This window comes from Chrysochloris asiatica, unplaced genomic scaffold (assembly GCF_000296735.1).
Source record: "Chrysochloris asiatica unplaced genomic scaffold, ChrAsi1.0 scaffold00027, whole genome shotgun sequence".
NCBI classification, from domain to species: Eukaryota; Metazoa; Chordata; class Mammalia; order Afrosoricida; family Chrysochloridae; genus Chrysochloris; species Chrysochloris asiatica.
Window position 1 is genome coordinate 19,923,516 of NW_006408545.1, and position 16,808 is coordinate 19,940,323.

Below are 16,808 nucleotides of genomic sequence, written 5' to 3' on the forward strand. Positions count from 1 at the left end.
AGGTATGGATTAACTGCTGTCATTATGTTAATTTTTTGTGGTGCTGTTTGTTCCTTTGTTCAGCATGCCTTCTTGTGTTGCATCCATGGTTTTTGTGCTATTTCTTGTCAGTTTCTTCTTTGTTTTAATGTTTCCTTGTTCTGCTTGGATCTTCATTTTTGTGGTAAATTGTGAAGTATTCATTTTCTTTGGGTTTACCCTATAGTCTGTTAAGCTTTCCCTGTGTTTAAGACAGTCTATTGTATCCTGCCATCTACTTGACCTCCTCATCATCACCTGGATGTCTGTTCCTATATTTCCCCCTTCTTTAATTTGTTAATATTTAGATCTTTGGTTGGCCTCACAGGTCCTCTGAATTCATTGCTGTAATTTTGTTCTGTTCTGAACTCTGCTATCCATCGACTGAGCTCTAGGTGGTGTTCCCACATCTGTCAATCTCTGGTTGTTGTCTGTTCTTGCTGGTTTTCATTCCAAAGAACTCCCTTTAGGATGTTTTAAAGCTATGGATTGGCTTTAATGAAATCTCTTAGCTTCTTTTTATTCTGGAATGTTTTGATTGAACCATCGTATTTGATTGACAGTTTTGCTGGATAGACAATTCTTGATTGACAGCTTTTTTCTTTTAGGGTTTTGTATATGTCTCCTCATTGTCTTCTTGCCTGCATGGTTTCTGTTGAGAAGTCAGAGCTTAATCTGATTTGCTTGCCTTTGTAGGTGACATTTCTTGTTTCCCGGGCTGCTTTTAGGATTCTCTCCTTGTCTTTGATTTTAGAGAGCTTGATTATATGTCTCGGTGATTTTCTTTTGAGGTCTATCCTTCCTGGGGTTCTTTCAGCTTCTTGAATGTTTATCTTCTCATCTTTCAAGATAATAGGAACTTTTTTCCGTTTTTGGACATGTGTTGATATCTTTAATTGTGTTTTCTTGGACATCTTCAACAGTTGTGTGAGTTTTTAATGCTTAAATGGGTGTATGTTGTCTTGTTGTTAAGCTTGCTGAGTGTCTTCTGGTGGAAATGATCCGGAGATTGTTGTTGTTATATGCCAGGAATCGATTCCGACTCATAGCAATTCTGCATAGGGTTTCTGAGGCTGTAAATCTTTATGGGAGCAGAAAGCTTCATCTTTCCCCTGCGGTACAGTTGGTAGTTTCGAACTGCTGACCATGAGATTAGCAGCCCAATTAGTAACCACTAGGTTACCAGATCTGGAGATAGGCTTCCCTTTTCATGTGTAATGCCTAGCAGCTCATTTTGGCTCTTGTCCTAATGGTGTTGTACTGCAGGGTTTGCTTGTAGCTTGGCTATATGGGCACAATTTCAGTCTCTTCTTGGGTAAGGTAGGGGAAGAAAGTTCTCACCCCCAGGAGAAGAGTAAGGCCAAACTGACCAAAGACAGAAACAACATAAAAGCAGAGACAGAAACCACCAATCAAAAACAAAAATAAAATTGTGATTGACACTGTTCACTGATTTTCTGTGCAAAGGACCCCACCTAGGTTAACTATGCGGCTGGTTCCCAGGGTCATAATGTCATAAGAAGCAGCCTGCGGGTCTCCTCTCTGTGTCATTGGAAAACTGTGGGTGCAATGCTGGACCCTTTTGAGGGTTTGCTCCTGCCTGCCTGAAGACATCTGGGCTATGCAGTAAGAGTGTGATTGGGGTGAAGAGGAGAGATACATGAAAAATGAAAAGTGAAAGATGAAAAAGCGGTCACAGCTCTCCCTTCAGATGCGCTGCTCCACAGTTTCTAGCATTGGGTCACTGCCTCCTCTTGGCTCAAAGCCCTCTTTTAAGGTTATACTTTGTCCCTATGGACTTTTTCTATTTCTATGTCAATAATCAATTACTTTTATAAGTATTATAGGAAAATTATTACAGTTAAGAACTACTAAAGAAAGCAGAGAGATAAAAAGGAAGTTATTTTCTAACCTAGAGTAGCTAGTATTGTAACACAGGGCATGAAAGAGGATACAGAATAAGTAACAGTCATAGTGTTTGCCTTCATGTCATATTTGCTCTTATAAGCAATAAAGGATATACTCTGGATTATACATAGTATTACAAGGAAATATAATGTGTTGTTTTGTTGAACTCTTTAGAAAACTCAAAATCTTTAAAAACATTATTTTGCAATCATTACATTCTCTCTTTGGTCTAAAATTTCAAGTTCATTGATTAGCATTTGTTGTGGTGGTGGTGAAGTGCCCTCGAATCCATTCTGACCCATAACGGCCCTGTATAGGGTTTCCAAGGAGCTGTTGGTGAGCTTGAACTGCTGATCTTGCAGTTCAAACCAACTTTGCAGTCAAGCGCATTAACCCACAGTGTCACACCAGGACTCTGATTAGAATTGAGAAGCATATATTTTTTTCCTTATTTTTCTGTATAAAGCTGCATTCTAGGCTTTGCAAGTCAATTAAGATTCTAGGTGACACAAACAGGTAAGCACTTGGCTACTAACCAACTGGTTGGTGATTCAAACCCACCATTCTACTTCTGACAGATTACCCACTAAAAACCCATCACTATTGAGTCAGCTTATGCTGATTACAGCCAGTGAAAACTATGTGGATCACAGTTCTATTCTGAAATACGGGGGTCTCCATCAACTGGAATCAACTGTATGCTAACTGCTTTGTTATTGTTGCTGTTAAGCCCATACAGTCTCTGTTGTTTCTGTTTTTCTTTCCAACTCTTTTAAAATATAAAAACCATTACTTTCTCTTTGGTCATACAAAAAAAAAAAAAAAAAGCCAGCCAAATTTGTCCTGTGTAGACTGTGTTTTGCTGACTCCTGGAGTAGATAGTAAAATTGAAGTAATAAGAGATAATGTGTTCCATTTATAATCAAAAGGGCAGCATTTGCTCAAATACAAAGTTCTGAAGTTAGGAAGGATTAAGAAAGAAGGAGAAATGAAACCAGGAAGCAGGGAGGAAGTGAGATAAGTGATGTCACATTGAGAAAATTGTGACAATGACAGGAAATAAATGTGTATGGAATGTTGAATGAAAACTGATCTGCTCTGTAAGCTTTCACCCAATCCAATTAAAAAGTTGGGGGGTGGGAAGAGATAGAGAATAAGAATGTGTTAAATCAATTTATAAAACAATGATAAAATCACGAGCAGAATTGAAATATCCACCACTTCATTGGATATACCATTTTACATGTATGAATAATCTCTACTTTACCTGAAATTCATCAAAACATAAGAGACAAGCTTCTTCACTGATTTCTTCGGCTACAGGAGCTATTGGATCATATGATTTAGCCATGAATCCTGGTTTTCTTTTTGGCAAGCTTTGTTTAAGGCGATGTATTCCTTAAATGGAGGAAATTAAACACAAACCAAATATTATATTAATAGTATAATTTAGACAACTATGTTTTTTAAATCTCTAAATTAACAAGTGTGGGCCTAAAAATAAAATTTAAATTCAACATACAATCAAATTAGATTATTGAAATTGGTCCTATTTTCTCTACCTCAAAATCAATTGTTCCAATATTATTTTATTCCCATGGTTGTAAGGAAATTCAAAGGTCACTCCACCTCCACTCTCCAACCACCTCAGAAATGACAAAAAGAGAGACAGCTGCATGAGCGGATCAGTCTTAGTCCTGAGGGTTTCATGGACGGGTGTGGGGATGTGATTCTGCACGTTCTGTCTAGTATATCTAATCAGGATGTTCCCTGGTCTTCAGCCCTAATACACTAAAGCCAACCCCACTGCATTCATTATATGTGTACAAAATGCTGAAAGAAATAGGAGAACACGATAATGTTCCCACCCTGTGGAGGTCATAGTGTAGCTGGTAGATAATGAAAAACTGGGCTAGCATAAAAAAACGGACAAAACATAAGGCAAACATACAAGTTGAGTACATACATACTAAGGGGACACAGAGGACAGAGAGTAAAGGACTTAGTCAAGAGGTGAAGTTTTACCTTTTTTTGTTGATGTTGTTCCTTAATAGAAAAAAAAAAAAAAGCCTGACTTTCAGATCGTAACCTCTGATCCCTTATTTAAGGAGCCCGGATGAGGTTACACGTTCGGCTGCTAACCTCAAAGTCAGCAGTTTGAATCCACCAGGCGCTCCGTAGGAAAAGACGAGGCTTTCTGCTCCTGTACAGATTTGCAGCCTCAGAAACCCTATACTGGGTCACTACGAATCGAAACTGACTTGACAGAACACAGCAGCAGCACCAGGTCTCTTATTTGGATTAATCCATTTGACTTTAGGGCCAACTCCAGAACATCACTGATGCTTTCAAAATAGTCCAAAACAAAACCAGATAAAAATCTTACTTTATACAAAAATCTATTTGAAAAAAAATTACATGTGCATCCAATGAAGAAAATGATTTCTGTACTGTTTGCCTACTAAAATCACTACTTTCATATGATTAACTTACTTTTGTGCACATCTAGCATGAAACCATGAAAATGAACCCGTTTTTTCCTTGTCATTTCCACATAAGCATAAAACATGTCCATCACCATTGTTTTTCCTGTACCTTAAAAACAAAAAAGAATACTATTAAACAGTATGTACTGATTATTTTAATGATTGTTCATTTGTTTTGAGATAATGAAACCACACTCTTTAATTGGAAAGCTTAAGACATAAAATGTTGATATTATTCTTTTCTCTTAAAATCCTGTTTTTAAGAAATACAATGTTTAGCTGATAATAAAGGGACTATTTCCCCCAAAGAACTATGTTCATACACTGGCAAGCTTTACAGATTATTTATCTTTCATCTTCTCTTACAAAAAATAGAAGTATAAACACAATTACTTTGTCAAATAAATATTTATTTGACCAATACAATGAAGGAGGAATTGTCTTAGGCATTAAGGGAAAATTCAAAAATGAAACAAAAAAAAGTTAAATGAAAAATAAGGATTCGTATCTAGCATTAATACTGAAAATAAAGAATAGAGTTAGAGAATTGCCAATTCTAACATGTCCATTTTTAAAGCTGAGAATGTCTTTCAAAAGAGCCCTACTTGAAGAAATGCTGATAGAGTAAACACTCAAAATTAAATTATCTCATTTTCAACCCTCTGAAACTTTTAATGAGAACAATTGCATTAGTAATCAAATAGCCAATAGGCAGACCATTGAATATGAACATGCACAAACATCCTTCTTCCCTCACAGAATGCCTACAGCTTTGGGAGCAGTGGCAAGTTCTGTTCATATCCTGGGCATTCCCAGGCCAGACCCGGAAGTGCTGGTAAGCATCTCACATCCTCCCTACTTCCTCCAAGGCCACCCCACCACAGTGCCCACATTTTCTTCTCAGAGCCCACTGATTACTAAAAATCCAAAACAGCTCAGTAAGTAAGAACTGTGTCTATCTCTTGGATCCCTGTCATTTGAATGCCAGAAAGTCTTTTGTGTCTGAAAAAATTCAAGTTTTTAATGAACAAATGTTTTCAGACACTGGACAAGGCTTTGATCCCTAAGAGAAGAGGATAAAAGAGATGAGTGCTATGATCAGCCCGGCTTTCGTCTTAGAGACACCTCCCAGATCACAGCACAGGGAGGGGTACTCCAATTAAAGCACACAAGTCTGGTTGGGCGAGAGATCAGAGTTCTGGGAACATAAAGCAGCTTGGAGGTTTGTGTTTTGCTATTGAGCAGGTGTCAGAAGAGCTTCCATAATAAGACAGACTAGGAAGAAAGGCCAAGTGATCGCCTTCTGAAAATCATCCAATGAAAACCCTATGGATCGCAATGATCCAATCCTCCACCAAGAACACTGGAAACAGTGACAGGACAAACATAAAACAAAAAGATGGCGGGCTTAAATCCAACCATATTGATAAGTTCAAAGTTCAAATGGACAAAAAATCCAATTAGAAGGCTAAGCTAGAGTGGATTAAAAAAAAAGAGCTAACTATATATACTGCCTGGCGTTCTGGTGTTGTTGTTGTTGTTGTTGTTGTTAAGTGCCATCGAGTCGGGTCCGAAGCATAGCGACCCTGTACAGGGTTTCCGAGGGTGTAAATCTTTACGGGAGTAGAAAGCCTCATCTTTCTCCCGCAGAGCGGCTGGTAGTTTCAAACCGCTAACCTTAAGGTTTGCAGCTCGATTTGTAACCACTACGCTACCAGAGCTCCTTGGCGTTCTGGTGTAGCACAGGATATTAATGTGCTGGACTGCAAAGTTGGTTTGAACCGCAAGGTCGGCAGTTGAAGCTCATCAGCTACTCCTCGGAAACCCTATACATGGTCACTGTGGGTCAGAACAGACTCAACAACACACAACAACAACATATATACTGCCTACAACAAACCCACACACATTGAAAGTAGTAGGATGAAAAGAGATAGGCCAAGCAAATACTAATTATAAGAAGGATGGAATGATTATTTTAATATAAAGCTAATTAGATTTCAGAACAAGGAATATTACTAAAGAAAAATAAAGCTATTTCCTAGTAATTAAAGAATTCATTTATCAAGAAAACATAATCCTAAGTATCTATGTACCTACAAAAGGACTCAAAGCACATGAACAAAAATAAATAAAACTAAAAGAAGAAATATAAATCCACAGTTAAGTAGGAGATTTCAACATTTCCTTCTTAGTAGCATAAAATCAATAACAGGAAATCAGTAAGGACATAGAAGATCGCTGTAATATTATAAAACAATTTGACATAATAGGCATTTATAGATCACTATCTGGAATTCTATGTGGTGCTGTGGGTTAATGCGCTGGACTGCAAAGACAGTTTGAACCACAAGGTTGGCAGTTCAAGCTCACTAACTTCTCCTTACAAACCCTATACATGGTCACTATGAGTCAGAACTGATTCAACAGCATTTAACAACAACAACAGGATACTAGAGTGGTACTGTAGGATGAGAACTGAACTGCTAACCACAAGACTGGTAATTCAGATCAACCAGCCAGTTCTTGGAAACCCTATATACAAGGTCGCTAGGAGTCAAAATCGACTTAAGGGCACTTAACAAAAACAACAAAACACACAAAGAAAGATAAATTAACATGTGCTTTTAAGCACAGATAAAATATTTCACAGGACAGACCATAGACAGAACCATAGAAGAAGTCGCCCAGCAAGGAGGGGAGTGATTAACTTTTCAGTCTAGGAGCAGAGGTCCCTGGGACCATCAAGGGAGAAGAGCGGAGAGTGGGACCCTACCCAAAGAAGCAGTGATGCCTGAGATGGAGGCAGAGACAGTGATGTGGAGGGATGGAGCAGCTGGGGACTTTAGATCCAGAAAGGGAGAGGGGCTGTGTGCTGACGACCAGGGGGCAGGCTTGCAGGGTATACCCTTTGGTTGGTTGATGATGCAGGGACGGGACTGTAACCATGGCAATGAAACAATATACAATAGGATGAATGTAAAGCTACTGTTATCCCACGTAAACTGTCACATAATTTACAATAAAACATTAATTAAAAAAAAAAAAAAGTTGCCCATACATATGATGTTGTTAGGTGACTTCTACTTGGTTCCCACTCATAGGGATCCTCTGCAAAACAGAATGAAACAGAGCCTGGTCCTGCACCTGTTGTTATGTTTGAGGGCATTGTTTTTGCCACTATATCAGTCATCTCACTGAAGGTCTTCTTTTTCACTGACCCTCAACTTTACAAAGCATGATGCCCTTCTCCAGGCACTACATCCAAAGTATTAGGACAAATTTTCACCATCCTGGCTTTTAAGGAGCATTCAAGCTGTACTTCTTTCAACACAAATTTGTTTATTCTTCTGGCAATGCATGGTACTCTTGATATACTTCTACAACATCATAATTCAAATTCATCAATTCTTCTACAGTTTTTCTTACTCACTGTCCAACTTTCACATGCTTGTGAGGCTACTGAAAAATACCATGGCTTGGGTCATGCATACCTTAGTCCTCAAACTGATTATTTTTTCTCTTGAATACTTTAAAGAGGTCATTTTCACCTAAACTGCCTATGTAATACATTGTGAGATTTCTTGACTGCTGATTCCATGATTGTTGATTATGGAACCAAGCAAAATGAAGTCTTTGACCACTTCAATCTTTTATCCATTTATCATGATGTCATTTATTGGTCCAGTTATGAGGATTTTTATTTTCTTTACATTTAGGTGCAATCCATACTGAAGGCTGTAGTCTTTCATCTTTACCAGTAAGTATTTCAGGTCCTCTTCACTTTCAGCAAGCAAGGTTGCATCATCTGTATATCTTAGTTTGTTAATGAGTCCTCCTCCAATCCTGAAACCACATTCTTTTTTTAAAAATCCAGTTTCTTAGATTATTTGAATAAGTTGAATACAGCATACAAGTTGAATAAGTATGGTGAAAGGACACAACCCTAACACACACCTTTCCTGAATTTAAACCATTCAGTATCTCCTTGTTCTGTTAGAATTGCTTCTTGGTGTATGTACAGGTTTCTCTTGAGAACAATTAAAGTGTTCTGGAATACCCATTACTCCCAATATTATCCATAGTTTGTCATAATACATACAGTAGAAAGTCTTTGCAGGGTCAGTAAAGCACAAGTAAACATCTTTCTGGTGTTCTCTACTCTTAGCCAAGAGATGCATCTGATGTCAGCAATGATATCCTTAGTTCCACATCCTCTTCTGAATCCAGTTTGAATTTCTGGCAGTTACCTGTCGTATTGTTGCAAGAATTTTAATTATTTTAAGTAAAATTTTACTTGTATGTGAGTAATGTTAGGTGATTTCCACATTCTGCTGAGTCTGTGACAGTGATTCTAGACAGTGATTCTGTGTATTTCTTCCTTCTTCTTTTGATGCTTTCTGCATCATTCAAAATTGCATTCATAGAATCCTCCACTATTGCAACCCAATGCAATTGATAGTCTATTACCCAATGGGCTCCTGGCCTTGTTTTGGTTAATGATATTGAACTTCTCTATTGTCTTTCCCACAAATGAAGTTAATTTGACTCCTGTGGATTCCATCTGGTGAGGTCGTGTGTATAGTTACCTTTTGTGTTGTTTAAAAAAGGTATCTGCCATGAAAAATCATTGGTCTTACAAAATTCTATCATGTGATCTCCAGCATAATTTTTTATCACCAAGGCCATATTTACCAACTGTGGATCCTTTATCTTTGTTTCCAACTTTCACATTCCAATCACCAGTAATTGTCAATGCATCTTGATTGCATTTTTGATCAATTTCAGATTGAAGAAGTTGGTAGAATTCTTCAATTTCATCATCACTGGCTTTAGCGGTTGATGCATAAATGCGAATAATAATGGTATTAACTGATCTTCTTTGTAGGCTTATGGAAATTATCCAATCACAAACAGCATTGTACTTCAAGATAGATTTTGAGATGAATGGGATGCCATTACTCTTCAATTTGTCATACCCCCACACAGTAAATCATAATGATTATCTGATTCAAAATAGCCAATACCAGTCCATTTCAGCTTAACAATGCCTAGGACATTGATCTGTATGTGTTCCAGTTCATTTTTGGCATCTTCCGATTTTCCTAAATTCATACTTTGTACATTCCACATTTTTATTATTAATAGATGTTTGCAGCTGTTTCTTTTTATTTTGAGTTGTGCCACATCAGAAAATGAAGGTCCCAAAAGCTTTGCTCCATCTACATCATTACGGTCAACTCTAGTATGAGGAGGCAGTTCTTCCCTAGATGCATTTTGAGTGCATTCCAACCTGAAGGTTTTTCCTGTGAGCTGTGAATTCTTTCCATCTTCTTCTTCTTCTTTTTTCTTTTTTTAATGTTTTATTGTGAATTATGTGATCGTTTACATGAGAGAACATTAGTTTTACATTCATTCTATCGTATATCATTTCATTTCTATGGTTACAATCCCCTCCATGCATCATCAACCAACCAAAGGGTATGCACTAAAAGCCTGCCCCTCCCCCGGTCATCAGAACACAGCCCCCCTCTCCCTCTCTGGGTCTAAAGTCCCCAGCTGCTCCATCTCTCCACATCATTGTCTCTGCCTCCATCTCAGGCATCACTGCTTCTCTAGGTAGGGTCCTGCTCTCCGCTTTTCTCCCTTGATGGTCCCAGGGTCCTCTGCTCCTGGACTGCAAGATCAACTATTCCCCTCCTTTTGTTACAAAACGTCTACCTTTACATTTGTAACAATCAAAATCAGTCCTGATAACATCTTCCTGTCTTTTTAATGATCTTTTGGTTTCTTCATGTATGGTGTCCTTGATGTCACCTCACAATTCTTCTGTTCTTCAGTCTTTAGTGTCTAATGTATCAAATCTGTTTTTGAGATGGTGTCTAAATTCAAGTGAGACACATCAGGGTCATAGTTTGTCTCTCATGGACTTGTTTTAATTGTCTTCAGCTTCGACCTGAACTTGCTTATGAGGAGTTGATGATCTGTTGAACAATCGGCATCTGGTCTTATTCGAGCTAATGATATTGAGCTTCTCTACTGTCCTCTCCCACAAATGTAGTCAATATGATTCCTATATATTCCATCTGCTGAGGTTCATGTGTACAGTCACTGTTTATGTTGTTAAAAGAATGTAATTTCAATGAATAAGTCATTGGGCTTGAAAATTTCTATCATGCAATCTCCAGTTTAATTTGTATCACCAAAACCATATTTTCCAACTACCAGTCCTTCCTTAATATTTCCAACTTTCACATCCCAACCATCAGTAATTGTCAATGCATCCTGATTACATGTTTGATCAATTTCAGACCAAAGAAATTGGCAGAATTCTTCAATATCATCATTATTGGCTTTAGAAGTTGGTGCTTATATTTGAGTAATAGTGATATTAACTGGTCTTCCTTGTTGCTGTTAAGTGCCATTGAGTTGGTTCTGACTCATAGAGATGCTGTATAGCATTTCTGAGGTGCAGCTGGTAAATTTGAACCACTGACCTTACCGTTCAAACCAACCTTGTGGTCACTGGATTATACTACACTACAGTGCCACACCAGGACTCCAGTTATCCTTTCACAGATGGCACTGTACTTCAAAATAGATCTCAAAATTATCTTTTTAACAATGAATGTAATTCCACTCACATGCATGGTTTCTTGGCACGGTAAACCATGATTATCCGATTCAAAATGGCCAATACCTGTCCATGTCAGCTCACTAATACCTAGGATATCAATCTTTAGGAATTCAGTTTCATTTTGATAATTTTCCTAGATTCATACTTTGTACATTCCACATTTTCATTGTTAATGTGTGTTTGCAGCTGCTTCTTTTCATTATGAGTTGTACCACATCAGCAAATGAAGGTCCATCCATGTCATTACAGTCAACTCTAGTTTGAGGAGGCAGCTCTTCTCCAGGTGTATTTTGAGTGCCTTCCAACCTGAGGGGGAGCTCATCCTCCAGCCCTATGTCAGGCAATAATCCGCCACTAGTCATAAAGTGTTTCGTGGTTAAGCATTCAGAAATGGTCTGCCTCTACTTCTTCCTAGTCTATCATAGTCTGGAAGCTCCACTGAAACCTATTCACCATGAGTGACTGCTGGTATTTCAAATATCAGTGTCATAGTTTTCAGCATCACAGCAAGAAGCAAACCATCACAATAAAGCAAAATGACATATATGTATGTATATATATATATATATACACACACATCTATGAAAGATATAATATATATGTGATACATATGAAATCTGTCAAGACTACCCTTTTTGAATCTCTGTGGGAAGTTTTTTGAGACCCTGTAAAGGAGCCCTGGGGACTCCTGGTGTGACGCTGTAGGTTAGTGTACTGGACTGCTAAGTTGGTTTGAACCTCAAGGTTGGCAGTTCAAGCTCACCAGCTGCTCCTCAGAAACCCTATACAGGGTCACTATGGGTCAGAACTGACTGAACAGCACTTAACAACAACAACAACAAAGGAACCCTGGAATCGTGGAGTGGTGCTATGGGATAAAGCACTGGACCTCAAGGTCATTTTGAATCACAAAGTCAATAGTTCAAACTCACCAGCTGTTCCTTGGAAACCCATACAGGGTTGCTATGAGTCAGAACTGTCTCAACATTTAACAACAACAACAAGATGGCATCCTCGTGGGTGCTGACCGCAAGGTCAGTTTGAACAGCAAAGTCAGCAGTTCAAACCCACCAGCCACTCCTTGGAAACCCTATACAGGGTCACTATGATGCCATGGACTGCCAAAAGGACCAATAGATATGTTTTGGAAGAAGTGCAGCCAGAGTGCTCCTTGGAGGCCAGGATGGCTAAGCTTCATCTCTCACACTTTGGACATATTGTCAGCAGGGAACAGTCGCTGGAGAAGGATGTCATGTTGTGTAAGATGGAGGGTCAGAGAAAAAGAGGAAGACCCCCAACGAGATGGATCAGCCAGGTGGCATCATTGATGGCGTCAAGTGTGACAGCGGTAGTGAGGTTGGCCCAGGATCGGACATTGTTTCGTTCTGCTGTGCATGGGATCGCTATGAGTCAGTTCCGACTCGATGGCACCTGACAACAACAACGAGTCAGAACTGACTCAACAGCACTTACTTAGTAACAACAACAGCAAATATGGTTATGGAGTTCTGGTGTGGTGCTGTAGGATAAGTACTTTACTGTTCAAACCCACAAGCCAGTTGTTCCTCAGAAACTCTATACAGGATCATTAAGTTGGAACTAACTCAGAGGCTATTAACCACAAAAACAAGGATGGTTATAGGTTTCGTGTGGCGTTGTAAGATAAGCACTAAGGGCAGTGGTTTTAACCCATCAGCCACTCCTCAGAAACTAAACAGCACTTAACAATAACAACAGGATGTTGTTTATAAGTGTCATCGAGTCGGTTCCAACCCATAGCGACCCTGTACAGGGTTTCTGAGGCTGTAAATCTTGAAGGGAGCAGAAAGTCTCATCTTTTTCCCGTGGAACAGCTGGTAGTTTCAAACTGCTGACCTTAAGGTTTGCAGCCCGATTCGTAACCACTACACTACCAGAGATCCTTAACAACAGGATTTGTTGTTGTTGTTAAGTGCCATCGAGTCGGTTCCGACCCATAGCGACCCTGTACAGAGTTTCCGAGGGTGTAAATCTTTACGGGAGTAGAAAGCCTCATCTTTCTCCCGCGGAACAGCTGGTAGTTTCGAACCGCTGACCTTAAGGTTCGCAGCCCGATTCATAACCACTACGCTACCAGAGCTCCTTATGATCAAAAAAGTAAATATTTTTTGCTCATGGCTAAATTGTGGAGAAATAGGGAAACTCATCCATTGCTGGTGGGGATATAAACTGGTACAGCCACTATGGAAAACAATTCAGCAGTTCTTCAGTTAAACATACAACATAGTAGTTGAACACAAACTACCATACACTCAGCAACTCCACTGTTAGGTGTATACCCGAAAGACCTCAAAGAAGCAATGCAAACAGGCATAAGCCACCAATGCTTACTGCAGCACTATTCACAATAGCCAAAAGTTGGAAACATCCCAAATGTCTATCAACTGATGAATGAATAAACAAAATGTGGTACATACATACATACATGCAATGGAATAATACTCAGCCATAAGGAATAAAGCATGCCACAATATAGAGGAACCTTGAAAACATTATGCTGAGCAAAATCAGTCAGTCACAAAGAAACAAATACTGTATAATCTCACTTCATGAAATAAGCAAATATATAGAAACCATAAATTATTAATGGTTACCAGCAGTCAGATGGAGTGGGGGACAAAGGAGATATTGCTTAGGATGCACTGAATGTATGTTTCTGGTGGTAAGTTAATTTGGAAAGAATATAACATTGAAGAATATAATCAATGTTGTACAATTTTAAGAATGTAACCAATGTCGCCAAACTCCACATGTAAGAAACTCTCAAATTGCTCCATGTTTTGTTGTAAAAATTTCCACCATTTAAATCAATAAATAATGAGTGTTGGCAAAGATGTGGAGAAATTGGAACCCTTATCCATTGTTTGTAGGATTGCAAAGCGGTGAAGCCACTGTGGGAAACAGTTTGGTGGTTCTTCAAAAACCTTAAAATAGAACTACTACATAACCCAACAATCCCAATGCTAGGTATAGATCCAAAAGAACTGAAAGCAGAAACATAAACAGACACTTATACGTCAGTGTTCATTCGAGCACTATTACAATAACCAAAAGATGGAAAGAAACCTAAATATCCATCAACAATTGAATGAATAAACATAATGGGACACATACATGCAATCAAATGTTACTCAGTCATAAAGAGAAATGGTTCATGCTACAACATAGATGAACCTTGAAAACATTATGAGTGAAGTAAGTTAGTCACAAAAAGACAAACATTACATGGTCCCACAAATAAGAAGTATTTAGAGTAGACAAATGCTGAGACTAAAATTTATTATTTGTTGTTGTTGTTGTTAAGTGCCGTTGAGTCGATTCTGACCCATAGTGACTCGGTATAGGGTTTCTGAGGAGCAGCTAGTGAGTTTGAACCAGAACCTTGCAGTTCAAACGGCTTTGCAGTCTGGCACATTAACCCATAGCATCACACCAGGACTTCAAAGTTTATTATTAGTGGTGTCAGAAATAAAAGAGGGAGAAAGGAGGAGTCATTGCTTGGAGGACACTGAGTTTCTGTCAGTGGTGGTGGAATAATTTGGAAATGAATAGTACTGAAGGTTGAATCTGATGGATACCATCAATGTCACTGAATTATACATATAAATGTAGTAAATTGGCAAACATTTTGTTATATGTATTTTTATCATAATAAAACAATTTTTAAAAGAGTTAATATATGCACCCCAAGATGAAAAAAATAATACCGCTTGAATTTCCATTCTAAGACTACTCTATCATGTTGTTGCCAAGTACCATCGAGTCAGTTCTGACCCGTAGCAACCCTGTATAGGGTTTCCAAGGAGTGGCTAGTGAGCTTGAACCACTGACCTTGTGGTTCAAACCAACCTTGCAGTCCAGCGCATTAACCCACAGTGCCACACCAGTACACCTATATATGGAGTAAAAAAAACTTAGAATTTAACTGAATTTAAATATTCTAAACTAAACTAATTATATTCACAAAAACTCTTATCTTACTTCTGATCTCAGAATCTTTTCTCTTTGCCCTCTCTAGATGTTTCTAATGAAAGGTTATTGAGATGTTTCTAGTCACAGGTTGCCATAAACCCAGCCTAGGTGAACTTCCCACATTATTGTGTCTTTTCTAATTATTTCAACGTTCATATGAATTACTCTATTGCGCCTGCCTTCAATTAGTTAGAAAATGTCTATACTTTCCAAACTAAAATATAACAACTTTCAGAGGGTTTGTTTTTAATGTCCTTTTGCAAAAGTGGAAGCAGATATACTTTGCAAAACATCTCCATTTATGGTTAAATTGTTAAGGTAACAGGAGGAACAAAGAGGTTACTTTTAGTATGACTGAAGATGAAAGTGATGGGACAGGAAGTGAATGTTCTCAATAAGCAAAGAATGATTTTTGGACAACAGGATGAGATTGGAGCACAGAGCATAAAGCTGCAAAACCATAAAACTGACCAAGTTATGCATCTGGTATAAAGTGTTTTCTCAGTAAGTATATTGTTATCAAAAATATCAATTTACCAATGAAGTACAAAAAGAAACATTTGTACTTCTTTGACATTTTAAACTGGAGAGTGAAGCATCTAGCTGACATGAAGTGAAGGGAGATGCACAAGAACACCCAAACTTGCAGATAGTACCCATTTGACCTAGCTTCGATGGCTTGATAATAAGCACTCGACTTATTGTTGTTCTTGTTGTTAGGTGCCATCGAGTCAGTACCGACCTTATACACAGCAAAACAAAACACTGTCCGATCCTGGGCCAACCATGCTTGAGTCCATTGATACTGCCACTTGGCCTATCCATCTTGTTGAGGGTCTTCCTCTTTTTCCCTGACCCCCCCCCCACCTTACCAAACATAATATCCTTCTCCAGTAACTGTTCCTTCCTGACAATATGTCCGAAGTATGGGAGACGAAGTTTGGACATCTTGGCCTCCAAGGAGCACTCTGGCTGCACTTCTTCCAAAATGGATCTAAAGATTCTTTTGGCAGCCCATGGCACTTTCAATATTCTCTTCCAACACCATAACTCAAAAGCATCAGTTCTTCTATGGTCTTCCTTATTCACTGCCCAGCTTTCACATGCATATGAGGTTATTGAAAATTACCATGGCTTGGGTCAGGCACACCTTAGTCCTCAAGCTGACATTTTTGCTCTTCAACACTTTAAAAAGGTCTTGTGCAAGCAGTTTTGCCTAATGCAATACAACGTCTGATTTCTTGACGGCTGCTTCCATGAGTGTTAGTAGTTAATCCAAGAAGAATGAAGTCCTTGAAACTTCAATTTTTCTCCATTGATAAGAATGTTGTTTATTGGTCCAGTGGTGAGAATTTTTACTTTACATTGAGATGTAATCCATATCAAAGGCTGTGCACTTTGATCTTCATCAGTAAATGTTTTAAGTCCTCTTCACTTTCAGCAAGCAAGGTTGTATCATCTGCATTATCACAGGTTGTTAATGAGTCTTCCTCCAATCCTGATGCCATGTTTTTCTTCATAGCACCCAGCTTCTCAGATTATTTGCTCAGGATACAGATTGAATAAGTATGGTGAAAGAATACAACCGTGTCACAAACCTTTATTAATTTTAAAACATTCAGTGTTCCCATGTTCTGTTCAAACAACTGCTTCTTGGTCCAGGTACAGATTCCTCATGAGCACAATTAAGAGTTCCAGAATACTCATATTTTGCAATGTTGTCCATAGCTTGTCATGATCCACACAAT

At 38.5% G+C, this 16,808-nt stretch overlaps 1 protein-coding gene across 1 annotated transcript in view; it reads right to left on the bottom strand.

Moving 5' to 3' along the window:
* Window positions 1-16,808, bottom strand: part of LACE1 (lactation elevated 1) — a 309,080-nt gene that overhangs the window by 216,252 nt on the left and 76,020 nt on the right. The window contains exons 4-5 of the mRNA XM_006839948.1: window positions 4,420-4,521; window positions 3,194-3,324 (exon numbers count right to left, since the gene is read on the bottom strand). Coding sequence (XP_006840011.1) covers window positions 3,194-3,324; window positions 4,420-4,521 — 233 coding nt within the window. The remainder of the gene's footprint in view (window positions 1-3,193; window positions 3,325-4,419; window positions 4,522-16,808) is intronic.